The sequence below is a fragment of the Euleptes europaea genome, chromosome 2 (genome assembly GCF_029931775.1).
Source record: "Euleptes europaea isolate rEulEur1 chromosome 2, rEulEur1.hap1, whole genome shotgun sequence".
In the NCBI taxonomy this organism is placed as follows: domain Eukaryota; kingdom Metazoa; phylum Chordata; class Lepidosauria; order Squamata; family Sphaerodactylidae; genus Euleptes; species Euleptes europaea.
This window is the reverse complement of record NC_079313.1, coordinates 70820741-70836058: the sequence shown is the minus strand read 5'-3', so window position 1 is coordinate 70836058 and position 15318 is coordinate 70820741. Positions and strand designations below refer to the sequence as shown.

The following is a 15318-nucleotide window of genomic DNA, read 5'->3' as shown; positions in this document are numbered from 1 at the left end:
AAGACAAGAGTCACTGGAAAAGACAATCATGCTAGGAAAAGTTGAAGGCAGCAGGAAAAGAGGAAGACCCAACAAGAGATGGATTGACTCTATAAAGGAAGCCATGGCCCTCAATTTGCAAGATCTGAGCAAGGCTATTAAGGATAGGACACTTTGGAGGACATTGATTCATAGGGTTGCCATGAGTTGGAAACGACTTGACGGCACTTAACACACACAGTTTCAGATGGTGGGGGCATCTGAAGCAGGGACTGTGAAGATGACAGTGGTAGTGGAGCAGGTTTATATGGAAGTACAGAGCCCTCAAACTATAACGACCTTAAGCTGTATAAGGCTTTAAAGTTTAATACCAACACCCTAAATTTAATCACTTCAATTGCTGGATTAGTTATTTAAAATGTAGACAATCCGTGAAGGGTAAATGTCGGGGAGACCATGTGGCAGAATGCATTTCAACCAGTTCCCTCCTCACACGTGTAGGATTTGGAGGCTTGGTGTGAACCCTTTTGGTTCTTGCCAGTTTACCTGCCTAGAAACCGTTCTAGCCCAGAAATAGTTCACAGCCAATATCTTGTTTCATGGCGAACGTACTGGAAATGCATGTTCTTATTAATGATACATTTCAGTGCAGAAAATGCTAAGGAAACTCCTTATTTCGTTTAACTTCGTAGAATTAACTCTGCGGTTGTAGCCCGAAACCTTCACCGGAGGGCAAGAGCGGGGGGGGGGCCTCGCACAGGGAGGAGTGGCCTTTTTCTGGGAGAATCAGGCGGCGGAGGAGAAGGCGAGTTAGTTGCTCAACTCGCCTGCAAAGGAGGCACGAGAAACGCGCTCTTCTAGCTTCCGCTTTCCCCTGCCCACGTGGTCCTTTTCCTCGCCGGCTGCGCCGCCTGTTTCTTGTCTTGGACTCTAGGAGGTAGCCTCGCTTGGCGAGGGCCGGCGGCACCATGAGCGCCGATTGCACGAGTTACATGAACGCCGAGCAGGTGCTGGTGAGCGCTTTCAGCTGCCCTCGGGACGACGGCGAGGCCGGCGCCGTCTATTGCTGCGGCTTCCAGGACGTCAAATACTGTTGCGATGACCCGAACAGCTTCTTCCCCTACGAGCACAGCTACATGTGGTGGCTCAGGTAAGACCCGAGGGCAGGCTGGCGGGCTTTTCCTGCCGGGAAGCTCTCAGATCCCCGTGGAGAGCCGACCCCTCGCAATGCCGTGGCCTTTGGGAATGGCACGAGCTAATAGCTAACTTCATAGGAGAAAGGTGGGGCCAGGGTTTAAGCCACATCGGAAGCGAAGGATTTTGTCCTGGAGAATAGTCATTCAGAGTTGAGGCAAAGGCACTCCAGCGTGGTTAGAGGTAGGCAGTCTCGGGTCATTTATGCCTGGGAGGTTTTGCCTTGGATTTGCCCCTCTCTAGATATACGTTTTTTCCACCTGACTTCTCAAAACTGCATGGGACCTTATTTTTGAGTGTTGAGCATTTGGATGGGGGAAATGTGCATCTAGAGAGGGGTAAATCGAAGGCAAACCCTCCCATGCATAAATGGCCTCGGTGTTTTAATACTTAGCCTTGACACTGGGCAGAGCTCTGGAACAATCTAAGCCCTGGGAATTATTTGTAGATTACCTGTAGGACAGGTCTTCTGAACCAAACTGAGTCCTGGGAAAAGCTGTGTTCAGTCGTACAACGGGAACAAGAGTAGTATGGGTGTTACTATGCAAATTAATGATCTAAACCAGTTGTATGAAATGATGCTGTAAATTACTAGTCCAGAAAAACAAAACCTTTTAGTAGCCTGCCACACATACTTACTTACTTGATTTATTTATAGCCTCTAAGAAGTAAACAGTGAACTGTTTTGAACTGTTTTAAAGCTTCCCTTCTGAGTGACCTGAAGGTGATTGCCTGAGGTGTCTAATTGAGTGGCAGTTCCCAAAATATGTAATAATGTATGCAAAATTCTTTGAGAACTGTAAAGCCTCAAATCAATGCTTATGATTTGTTCTGTATACCAGTACTGGATGAAAGACTATTTGAAAACAATGGCCTTTTATGCATGGGTTGCTTCTGTGGTGATCACTCCCCCCCACTACTTTGGGGCTTCGTTTTCATTATGCACATCTTTTCCAACCTTTAGAAGTCACTTTGCTCTCTTCCTGCGTTTTCTTCATATTTTCTAGATGCTGTTTTTGGAGGCATCCAGAAAACACGGGGAAAAAGCAAGGAAGTGACTTCTAAAGGTCAGACAATTCACAGTGGGTAGCCGTGTTAGTCTGTTTGCAGTAGTCAAAAAGGGCAAGAGTCCAGTAGCACCTTAAAGACTAACAAAAATATTTTCTGGTAGGGTATGAGTTTTCGTGAGCCACAGCTCACTTCTTCAGAACTTCTGAAGAACTTCTGAAGAAGTGAGCTGTGGCTCACGAAAGCTCATACCCTACCAGAAAATATTTTTGTTAGTCTTTAAGGTGCTACTGGACTCTTGCCCTTTTTGACTTCTAAAGGTCAGAAAAGGTGTGCATAATGAAAATGAAGCCCCGAAGTAGTGGGGGGAGGGGTTTCCACGGAAACAACCCGTGCATAAAAGGCCCATGACTTAAAGCTGGTTCACATGTACTCTACTGATGTAAGCTGTGTAACATCAGAGCAGGAAACTTTCTTAAAACTGCAAACAATTTCTGTGAAATTGCTTTGATTTTTTGTGTATAATCATGGATGGATTGCAGTCTTGTAGAAGCCATCTCCTTTGGCATTGTGCTGATTCCATGAATGGTCCATTCACATAACCTTTTATTTAGAAGTGGAGCAGTTCAAGATGAAGATGAATGAATTTCTCCATTCCTGGAAAAGGGGTGTTTCCAAAGTCAGGGGGTACATTGAGTTAGCAACATCTGAACGTCAAACAGTGAAGGGAGTCTGGGCAGGCTTTTTGTCTGCCCTATCTAATGGAACAATTGTAAAATAGATAGAAATTTAAAGCTATTTATCGCAAACTCATTCAGTTTGCACAGACGTTTTTTCCTCAGCCTTGGTCAAGTGGTCATCTGAGTATCCCAGCAAGCACCCTGATCCCATTTTCTTTGGCCATCACAAACAATCACTTTAAGCATTTGCAGTGGTAGCGTGCAATGGAGCTGAGATGACCAGTAATATGCTCAGAGAGCCACTTCTGTGTGCATCCATTCAGCCCAAGCTGACAATTGCAGTCAGTGCTGAAGGTGTCTTCCAAAGGTGCCATCTGCAAATGGGTAAGATTGATAATTACCTGTACACGTACATTCTCTGTTGTGACCCTCACCTTGTGGATAGGGCTGCCTGAGAAGGTCAAGAAGGGCCAGCCTTTCTGCCACTCTGCAAAATGTAAAACAGAATTGTTCAGGAGGGCATTTTTATAAAGGTAATAGGGCTATATTATGATACAGTGGTTCAAGGCGGTATTTTTATAAAGGGAATGGGGCTGCAGTCTTTGCCACTGTGCACAGTATGCTTTATCTTGTTGTATATTATCTTGTTTTTATTGTACTGGTTTCTACTTTATAATATCGTTTTCTGCATTATTTGACATTATTTGCATTATTATATCCTGTGTAATTCTTTTTGCATTGTTTCAAATTTTTGTAATCCAATTTATATTGCATTGTTTATTAGATTTCTTGAACTATTTGATTAGATTGATTTACGCCATGTAATCCATCTTGAGTATCAGTAAGAAAGGCAGATTATAAATTAAGTAAATAAATAAACCAACAAAAGTAGCTGTCTGGATTGGCCCTTAATTTCAGGTTAAGAGGAACATCTTTGCCAAACTGTTTATAAAGTGTTTGTTTTATAGGTTTTATTGCATGTAATATTGTAGAATATATAACAATATATAAAATGTAAAAGAAAAAAAAAACACCAGAAAGTGGTTGTTATGTAAAACAGAACTGGAGACAGTTTGGGAGATGATTTGGAGTGGGAAAATGGCTTGCAGATAAGGATCAAACATCCTCTCTTTCACTCTTTGTCTTTCTCCTCCCCCCTTCACCACTTTCTAACCCAAATCATTCCTTCCGAAAGTTACTTAAAAAAAAAGAATAACAGTGCCAATTCTTTATTATGTACCTTTCTCCTTATTAGCTAAGAATGATGTGATGAACAAACCTCTGCCAATTACATGCTGGCCCTATTTCTTGCAGCAGATGATAGGCTTTGAGCTATCTAAGATGTTTTCTCTTTCATTTTTCGTGCATCATATTTTGAAAAGTGCTACAATATAGTACGTCAGAGTGCATTCACATGAAAAGAAGATTTTTAAATTGTAGCTATATTCACCTCTCCCAATTTCATCATCAAAAGTATGAAATGTTGTAGAGGAATCTCAACCTTAGCTATCAGTGACTCATTTTAAGTATTAGTCCATGCAGGCAGATAGTTCTGCTACACTTACAGTGCATTGCTAAGGAGAGTTACTCCAGTCTAAGCCCATTCATTTCAGTGGACTTAGACTGGACTATCTCTCCTTAGGAATGCACAGTGCGAAAGAAACCCATTTCACCCACAGGAATCCCTAATATTTCCTGACATGCCATTCAGCTTCTTGTAGATCTAAAAGTCTTACTTCCTTGTTCGTCCCTGCAAAACTCTTCGGGGTGGCTGGGCAAATGGGAATCTTCTGTATTTGCTTAGGATTCCTAACTAAAGCTCATAATGAAATATTTTTAAATGATAATTTATCACATTTTTGGAGGAATGAAAGGAGAGAATTGGAGAAAGAAGGGGCCGGACTCCTTGCCTCTAGGCAGAGCCATGTGCTGATTAGTCTCCTCTCCTCTAAATCCCGCAGACTACTGCAAGAGAGTCTGACTCAAATGCCTTATAACAGATGCGTGTCAGTAGCTCCAGGAGACCTAAGCAAGGAACACACTTTAGTAGAGTGAAATATCTTTACTGAATGTTTGCATTGCTATTGACTTCCTTTCCCCAGTCCCCCCTTCTCTCAGCACCTTGTCCTTTCCATCTACCTTCCTTTATTTTTATTTATTTTGTGTGTGAGAGACCAGATACCTAACATTTTCACATCCAGATGAACCTATCTACTGGGGACAGTAGGGTTGCCAGATCCCCCACTTCAGGGTGTCTTCCCCTGGTGCTGTTCAGCCAGCTGGCAGAGAGACTTACCAGCAGCATTAGGGCTGCCAGGTCCCTCTTTGCCACCAGTGGAAGGTTTTTGGGGCGGAGCCTGAGGAGGGAGGGGGTTGGGGAGAGGAGGAAATTCAATGCCATAGACTCCAATTGCCAAAGTGGCCATTTTCTCCAGATGAACTGATCTCTATCGGCTGGAGATCAGATGTAATAACAGGAGATCTCCAGCTACTACCTGGAGGTTGGCAACTCTAATGTGGGCATCACTTCTGGCAGTCACCGGAAGTGATGTCATCATTTTACTGGCAATGTGGAGACACTCAGGTATTTGGACAAAAACTCTATGGTGGTAACTGTACTTCTGCAACTACCCATATACTTGGCTCACTAGTCCAGGCTGGCTTTGGGCTTAAAATAAAATTTAAAAACAGTTTTTTCAAGAATCAACTAGATGCTTATTCAAAGTCTTAAAAACAAACTTGGGTCTGCTGCACCATCAGGGTGCAGGGGTCTGACACACCTGCCAGAGTCTCTCTTGGAGGCTATAAGGCCCCTCACGAGGTGAAACTTCTGGCTCTAAACCGGAAGTGACACATGCGGTATGCACGCATGCACATTTGCCCGCTGACCCTCAGGTGATCGGCAGACAGAGGGGTAAATTGCTGGGGGTTTTCTCGCCACCATCGGGCATCTGGCAACCCTAGGTGTGCTACTGGCTTCTTGGCAGGTCTGGTTTCAACAAGCCTACCATCTGGAGGGCAGACTGCTCTGCTGTGTTGACCAGCAGGGGTGGGACCAAATTCTGCTGTATGCAGGCTATTGCCAGGCAGGCTGCTTCAGCTGGCCTGCTCCTCTTTTCCTCTGGTAAAGTATGTGGTGCTGAGGCTGCCCCAGATGGGTATTTTCTACTTGAAACTCTGCTTGGGCAGAAGAGGAAGGGGGCTTCATGATTATCACAAAGACCTGTAAACCAGCAGTTTTCATAGCTGGCTTAAGCTAGAAAGAAACAAATAGGATGCGGCTGGGTTTGGTACTGTATGAAAGGCTGCATATCTAGAAAATTGACTCTTCATTCAAGCTACATATGTTTGTAAAATCCATCATATTCCCCCTTGGACCTGTTTAAATTTTTAGACCCTAATGGTGTACTTGCAGATACGTTAACTTATTTTCATTGAAGTCAGTGATAACAAATTGGTTTTACTATATATGAAAGCATATTTTTGATTCCCAAAGCAAATGTTGGTTTTTTATCTTTAAACACCAAGAAGCTTTTGAGTATGGTGACATACTCAAGCTGTTGCTTGAGGGATGGTGCGTTGTCATGACTAAAAAATATAAACTGGGAGGTTGTCTATTAAATAAATTCTCACCTCAAGAATGAACTTGCTAGGTTGATTTAGACAAGCCATTATTTCTTAGCATCGCTCCAATATCTCCAACAGGGATGATAATACTGGCTTCCCTTACAGGATTGGCATAGGGCCGTGTTGGCGAACCTATGGCACGGGTGCCACTTCCGGCACGCGTAGCCCTTTCTGCCGGCACGCACGGTTCCTCCAAGCCGCTGGCCTTTCCGGCTCTGCCCCACCCCGGATGGGGGAGGCTGTAGCCCAGGGGTGGGGAACCTCCGACATCATTGGCGGTGGCCCCCGGACTCTCCCACAGAAGCTGCCGCCATTGCCGCCGCTGGAGCGTGCGTGGCCAGCCAGGCGGGTGGGAGAGCGGGGAACAGAAGCCGAGCGCTCACACTCGGCATGGCCGGCGGCTTCTCCGGCGCCTTCTGGGCCTGTGCGGGCGGAGGGGCATGGCTGGTCGGTGGGTGAGAAGGAGGCACCCTCTGCCCCACCCTGCTCACCTCTCACAAGCCTGCCGCCGTGCCCCACCGAGTGGCAAATCCAAGGCAAAACCTCCCATGCATAAATGGCCTCTTTCTTTTTCTGTCTCCCTCTGTCCTTTTCTTTCTCTCCCTTGCTCCATTTCTTTCTCCCTTTCTCTCTCTTTTTCTTTCTTTCTCTCCCTCCCTTCCTTCCCTTTCCCCCTCCCTTCCCTTCTTTCCTTCCTTCTTTCCCTCCAGCGGCTTCTCCGGCACCCTCTGGGTCTGTGCGGGCGGAGGGGCGTGCAGTCCTATTCCACCTTTGAAGTGCCCACAAGCTATCCTCCAAACACCTTTCCATTTGTCTTGATATGTAGAGAGAAAACACTAAGGAACTAGTTGCCAATCTCCAGGTACTAGCTGGAGATCTGCTATTACAGGTGATCTCCAACCAATAGAGATCAGTTCCCCTGGAAAAAATTGCCACTTTGGCAATTGGACTCTATGGCACTGAAGTCCTTCCCCAAACCCCGCCCTTCTCAGGTGCCACCCCAAAAACCTCCCACTCATGGCGAAGAGGAACTTGGCAACCCTAGCCTCTCCCTCTGGGCCCCCTCTGGGGGTGGTATTCAGGTTAAATTGCCGCATTGGCACTCGGCGATAAATAAGTGGGTTTTTGGTTGCAGTTTGGGCACTCGGTCTCTAAAAGGTTCGCCATCTCTGGCATAGGGATTATGTGAAGCACAGTCAAACAGTTCAATCTAAATGCTAAATATTACTTCCTCTGGGTTATGTAATACCATTCACTGACCTCTGGTGGTACTTGCTTTAGCATTTATTAATCAGTGTAGAAAGTAGGTCATTCTTTGTTCTGCCTTTTCTGTTTGTGGTATGTTGAGCAGTTTCAATAGCAACACAATTACCACATAAGAAAGTGCTTTTTGTGATCATGGAAATTAGAAAATACTGATTTGCAGGCATACATATGTACACATGCATAAATAAGACCTGTGCTCCATTTCTGGGATGTATGCAGCTGTGTTATGACTGACTGCAGAGTTAATTAGAATTGTATTCTCTATTAGAAAATTGGAGAGAAGCAGTTATCTGGAGCACTCTATCAGGAGTGTGTCTACTTCAGCTCTGTTTCAGGAATCGGGTTGCCAACCTCCAGGTACTAGGTGGAGATCACCTTCTATTACAACTGATCTCCAGCCGATAGAGATCAGTTCCCCTGGAGAAAATGGCCACTTTGGCAATTGGAGTCTATGGCATTGAAGTCCCTCCCATCCCCAAACCCTCCTCAGGCTCCGCCTCAAAAATCTCCCACCAGTGGCGAAGAGGGACCTGGCAACCCTATTCAGGATTACTATGATACCCTTGAATGAACATAGGATTTCAATTAACTTCACTGCCACATTCCTAACTACCCACTTCCAGTTTCCTCCTTTCATTGGCAGAGTCCAGCCAGCATAAGAATTATGCCAGCAACATGGGTTTTGCTACGTGGCTGTAATTTTTTTCCTGCTGACATAATATTGTGGTGTGCTGGCACAAAGGGTTTCAAAACAATCATGTCCTACCCAGTGAACCTAACTCAGGTATAGGATTGTACTGTCAGGGAAGAAAAATGTCACCTAAATATTGCTTAGATCCAGTGGATATGATGCTGCATGTAGATCTGCAAAATCTAAATTGAAATCTCTGTTTAGCTAGGAACTCACAGGGTAATCCAATCAGATGATATGCTAGAAAGAGCCTTGATCCTTCTTTGAAATATAAATTTTAGCCACATGGGACTTTGATTTTGGATTGGGGCTATACATGGTGGGGTGTGTGTGTTCCTGCCTAGTGTATTTATTTTTCTTTTGTGGCTACTGACACTGCCCCTGCTTTCAGGCTGCTGTTAATCAGGGAAGGAACAAATGTGGGCACAAAGTGACTAGTGGCAACTAAAAGGAGAGTATGATTTCGGGAGACAAAACCTGGTAAGGATGAAAGGTGTTGGCAGAGTGATTAAAGCAACTGAGGTGCACAAAACTGATCAAAGTATAGAGAATGCTTTATTCAGGAATAAACATACTTGATTGTGAAGAGATAGGGATACGTTCTTAGCTATATCAGTAGCTGACAGAGATGGAGAGTTGTGGAACTTCTGAGAAGAAGCAGAATATTACCCTAAGAGTAGCAATCTGGAGACAGGCAAGGAATGGCACTTAACAGGAAAGAAGGGGCTGACCTCGCTATCCTAGCTAACTGTCCTCTTGCTGCCCCCTGCAAGGTCTTCTTTTTGTATACCAGACAATGCTTATTCCAGCAGAAGGGTTATTTGGGGAAGGGCTGAGACTGTACTTTGCAAGCCGAAGATCCTAGGTTCACTCCCTGCATTTCCAGTAACAAGGTTCAGATAATAGGCGATTTGAAATCTGAACTGGGGCACTACACTACTGATATTTAGTTTTAAAAGATGAAAAGATCTGATCATGGGTCTCCCATCATGTCTCATCTATTTTGGACCTCAAGGAGGTCATTCTCAGCTTCACTTCTTGCTCAGAAATGTGGAATGCTTATGATCTGCCTCTCAAGGTTTTGAGTGGAAAACCAAGCTAAAGATCATCAAATGCTTTATATTTAAAGGGAATTCCTAGACCTAGGACTTAAAAACTGCTTAGCAGTGATTCTGAACAGAAAAAGGCAAGTATTTCTGTATTTCTCTACACAGTTAATTGTTGAACAAAATAATTGTTTTATGGTTTTGATTTTATGTGTGCATGTAAGCACATTTTTGGGTGCCCCTATGTAGGGAAAAGGGTATACAAAATAGAAATAAATAACTGTATGGCTTCACTGCCACAAAATGTGGTGATGGCCCTTTATATGTTTTAAAGGGGGATTATACAAATTCATGGAGGATAGTCGTGATTCCTAAATGGAACCTTCAGGTTCAGAGTCAGAATGCCATAATGATAGTTTCTAGGAGGCAACAGCAGAGCGGGGGGGGGGGGCTGTCCCTTTCTTACCCTGCTTGTGGGCTTCCGAGGAGTATTTGGCTGGCTACTATGGGAAACGAGATACTGAACTACATGAATCTTTAGTCCGGTCCAGAAGAGCTCTTGTTAGGAGTTTTTCATATGTTTGCAAGCCTTATCACGCTATAATGCGCTAAAAGGCATTAATTAAATAACTGAAAATAACATATTACGTATTTACTGAACTGTGTTTCCAGTTGTTTTCTGTAGATTTATTGTGCTTGATGTATGATAAAATGACATGTCACCCAAGTATCTGTGTAAGAATTTTCTTTTTTGCTTTGTGAATGTTCACATTACACTTTGTGAATGCGCAGGAGTTTTATTTTGTTTATTTATATACTTTATAGTCTACCTTTCTTACTGAGACTCAAGGCGGATTACACAATGTAAGTCAATACATCAACACAGGATTACAGCAATCTAGAACAAGGCATACAATATTAAATGTTATATGATTAAATAACACAGAAAATAGTACTAAGTACAAAAACAAAACAGTGAGAGTAGGGTAAAACATAAAGCAACAAGATAAACACACTATACTAGCCCTAGCTAGTCTGATCTTGTCATGTCTTGGAAGCTAAGCAGGGTCAGCCCTGGTTAGTACTTGGATGGGAGTCTACCATGAAATACCAGGGTTACTATGCAGAGGCAGACAGTGGTAAACTACCTCTGAATGTCTTTTGCCTTGTAAACCCATGGAGTTACCATAAGTTGGGTGTGACTTGATGGCAAAAAAAAAAAGTTCACAAGCCTGCTGCTCTCTTTATAAAAAGTGCCTTCCTGAATTATTTTGTTATATCATAGCCTTAGTACATTTATAACAATGTCCTCTTTCAGTGTCTGAGGAAAGGAGCCTTGAGTCAGTGATTGATTTATGATGGACAACATTGACTCCTTAATGTGGTCTCTACATGATTCCAGTAACCAGGATGGACAAGGATCCAGAGCACATTGTAGCCTTCACAGATCCCAGGATCCTTTCAACATCCATTGCAGTAACTGGGTCAAAATGGTCCATAAATGGACCAGATGGTGGATTAGACATTTCTCCAGTCTGAGCCATGTTACAGCCAGCATCCAAATCAGAAAATATTTTAGAGATTTTATCAGTAAAGAATTTTGGAAAAGCATTACATTTTATTTCCTGTTCCTGGGACAATAAAGGCTCAGATTTATGACCCAGTGCTAAGATACCTTAGATAACTGGATTAGTCATGAACTAGCTGGTGCAATAACAGAAGAGACAAACACTTCTTTGCTATTGTCATTTCTGCTTCACAGAGTTTCTAGTGAATTCTATATCATGTTCTGTCAGATTCAGTGCAAGTTTTCCACCCGATAAGTAGTCTACTGAAAATAGAGAGCTAGTTTCCATGCTGGAGAAGTGAGTAAATGAGCAGAAACTTCAATTGGTACAGAACACTGCAGCCAGGATGTTGACTGGAATGGGTCATAGGGACCATATCACTCCAGTCTTGGCCTACCTACACTGGCTTCCAATTTGTTTCCCGGCACAATTCAAGGTATTGGTCTATATGGTTTGGGACCAACATACCTGAAGGAACTCCTAATCCCTTATGAACCCACCAAACTATTACATTCATCTTTGGAAACCCTGCTTTGGCAGCAACTCGAGACAGGGCCTTCTCAGTCATGGTTCCAAAGTTCTAGAACTCTGCCCCTCTCTGTTGCTCTCTTGCACCAGCACATGGAGACTTATTTGTTTCATTTGTTTCTCCTTCCTAACCAATGTTTTTTAGTGTTTTATATGTATTTTATAAGACCTCCGTGGCGCAGAGTGGTAAGCTGCAGTACTGCAGTCAAAAGCTCTGCTCATGACCTGAGTTCGATCCCAACGGAAGTTGGCTCAAGGTTGACTCAGCCTTCCATCCTTCCGAGGTCGGTAAAATGAGTACCCAGCTTGCTGGAGGTAAAGGGAAGATGATTGGAGAAGGCACTGGCAAACCACCCTGTAAACAAAGTCTGCCTAGAAAACGTCGGGATGTGATGTCACTCCATGCGTCAGGAATGACCCGTTGCTTCCACAGGGGACCTTTACCTTTTTACTTTATGTATTTTAACAGTTTTGTATGTATTTTAACTCTTGTTTTGTAACTCTTTAAGATTGTTTTTAAAATGTATGTTTGGGAGGGTGGTTGATTTTAATGGTTTTATAATGTAATTCTGTCATGTATTTTAAGTAGTTAGCTGACTTGGCAGCCTTTGTAAGGGCAGCAAAGCAGAATGTAAATTGTGTAAATAAATACATAAATAAATAAAATTAGTATGGTAATAAGGCAACCTGAGAAGACAAAGGAGAGATGGATCTCTGGCCTGGTCACATAGGCAGTGGGACCCCTCAGCTTGAAAATGACAGTGGATTTAAGTTTCTTTTCTCACCTTTGTGAAATCACAGTGGAAATATTTTAGGGAAGAAGGTTTCATTGAAAGCGGGGGGGCAGCCATGCTTTAGGAGACTGAGGAGAAGCCATGCTTTGAGACACAGCCATGGTTTAGGGAGATCTAGGGAAAACCAAAAGGAAGACAACTGAGGGACTAGGAGAGCGGGGCCTTCTTGACTGATGGGAAGTCAGACCTGAGTACAGACACCCAGGACTGACTAACCTGTTAGCACTGCCCCTTCACAGCTAGGGCCATGATTGACCCGTTTGAATTGCCCGGGGCCAGGCGAGGGCGGCACCATACTCTGATGCCACAGGAGCAAGCCCACCCCTCTTCCCAGCCACGTGGGCCCAGGGAAAAGCACAAGGCTGGCCATACTGCCAGGGAAGCCCTGCTGCATGCCGCAGCCTGCCACCGCTCAGCTCGCAGCCACTCGCCAGCGCCAAATCCCCAGCCCGCTCCAGGCATGAGCCCGCAAAGGGGGCTCTAGATAAGTTGGAGCCCAGCTTCTGATACCTCTAAAGATCGCGTGGCTGAGGCTGTCAGATTTCAGTTGTAGCTGAGGCCTATGGTGGCAATGGAGAGAGGAGGTCAACTCCTCAATGAGGTCTAGCAGGTGAAGACTAGTGCCAGTGGTGTAAATCTCTCACAGTAAAAACAAGGGCCTAGGAGGGTCATTTTACCACATGGTGTACCTTTGGTTTTGTCTCCTTGCAGTTTTAAAAATGTACACCTTAAAAGGTCTAATCAGTGTGCATGCACAGTTTTCTACCTGATACAAAAATATTAATTGCCGATTTGTTTTCAGTGTGTGGGGCACCCCCCTTCCACTCAGTTATTAAAGGGCAAAGGGGGGGAAGAGAGGGACTTAAGTCCACTGGTTTAATTCCATTTCAAGTATGTGTTTAGCTAAAAGTAACATTCAAGTCAGTTAGTCTAGATAGCTCTGTCAAGCAATTTGCATGCCACTTGCAGATCTAATGTCACAAAACACAAATGTATTCTATATTTCTTCATTAAATGGTTTTTAATATTAAATATTGAAGAGTATGTACATATGCTTTTTACGTTCTGATAACTGTGTGTTTGACAATGCCCTTGAACTAGTCAGCACACTGAATTTCATTGCTTTTTCTTTTCCCAGCATTGGAGCGCTTGTTGGCTTGTCAGTCGCAGCAGTGGTCCTGCTGGCTTTTATCATCACTGTGTGTGTTCTCTGTTACTTGTTTCTCAGCACGAAGCCCCACAGCCAACTGGATACAGGGTTAAGTTTACAGACAGCAGGTAAAATCTCCTTCTCCAGCAGAGAATACAAATACATGCTCTCAGTTGAAAATAAAGCAGTAGAACTGGTGTGACTTTGGGGGTGGGGGCTTTATGGTGTTCTAAACAATGGGGTCCTCACATTCTATCATGGTAATCCTCTTTGAATCAAAATATGATCCCTTGGAGCCTCCCAAGAACAGATGGCTCATGCTGTGCTTACCTTTGGTTGTGGTTTTAGAGGCAACTGGATTAAAGGAAGAAGGCGCAACCTTTAAAGTCATCAAGGGATGCACCCTAGGAGAACAAAAATCCTGTTGGGCCATAACACAGTCACTCAGCTGAGCTGTCATTGTGGTAAGAAAATCACAGCCCAACAATAAAGGTCTCCATGTTTTTTTAGGAATGAGAGGAAGAGGAAGGGGTTGTTGCATTGTTTCTTGGTATACACATATCTGGGCTGGGAAGAGTTAGCAGTTGCCTGCATCTCCTTGAGGATGTCCCTGAACTAATACCCATAGATATAAACTGATCATGTTTCAAGTTGGAAAAGTGCGGTAGACATGCCCCCCCCATTTTTTTTTGCTTTGTTTACCTATGGTTGAAGACAACCACAGCAGCTTCCACACCATTCCAAACAGCATTAATGTAGTAAGACCAGGATCAGGTCCCAGAGGCTAGGTACTTAAGATTCAGAGGTGGATAGCCTGGAAATCCTGAGTACATGCTAAGAAACAGGAATTTTATTCTTCAGTATTGTTTTCAAAGCATCAGCTTGTGCAGAATGAGCCATACAGAGTAGTCAGTCTGGAAACCAACTGTGAACAGCTTGAAGTGCACATAGAAAAAATGATGGTAGCCCTGTTAATAGAGACAGCAGAAATGTCACTCTCTGCTGAAACCAGCTGACATAAAAGTGAAAACAGTTTTGGCTGTGTTTTGATTCTCCTCTTTAATCTACAGTGATTTGTAAATTAACATTTTCTAGGTTGTCCTTGCTTCTTTTAGACAAGGTGAATCGTTTTGCTTTGAGATGTCATGATCAATACTTTTTTCTTTTTTAAAATGTTCTTCAATGAGGAATTGAGATTTACCATAATTCTGTATTACTGTCAATATCAATCTGATAACTGTTTAGTGGAGGAACCAGTTGGACTTTTAAAAAGCCAGCCTGATCTCAACTGATGAAAAACTCTAAAGAAGTAAACATACTGAGGGTCTGTGGACTAGCAAATGCATGAAATTTTATCAAAAGGTAATGTCTTCCTACTTAGTTTTTTTTACACTGAAGGGTCAGGTTTTTGCTTTCATGTTTGGGTATTTTTGCCATTTAAAGATGACTCATAAAGTATTCTGCTCCAACTCCCTGGATCCCTGAAAAAAATTAGGTAATACATATTAACTGTCTTCCTACTATATTTTAGTTGATTGGGAAAATTCAAATCCACAGAGATAAAAGGAGACTAAATTCTGCTTTCACAACCCTTGTATGTTTATAGAGCAAGCATTTGCAGAGTTACTCCAGTCTAAACTCATTGAAATCAACAGCTTGAGACTGGAGAAACTGCAATGGTTTGTGTCGTTACTTACCTCCTCTTCAAGAGGTAGGGAAAAGTGTATTACTGTCTCCTCCCATACCATCCAGCCCACCAGCTGAGTTCTGCCTCTCAAGCCCTGATC

General features: G+C 43.4%; 1 protein-coding gene across 1 annotated transcript; it reads left to right on the top strand.

Moving 5' to 3' along the window:
• Nucleotides 1-947: 947 nt before the first annotated feature.
• SHISAL2A (shisa like 2A) lies at nt 948-14547 on the top strand. Its single transcript, XM_056844775.1, has 3 exons — nt 948-1129; nt 13520-13659; nt 14393-14547. Exons 1-3 carry the CDS (start codon nt 948-950, stop codon nt 14545-14547), a joined length of 477 nt encoding a protein of 158 aa, XP_056700753.1.
• The last annotated feature ends 771 nt before the right edge of the window (nt 14548-15318 follow it).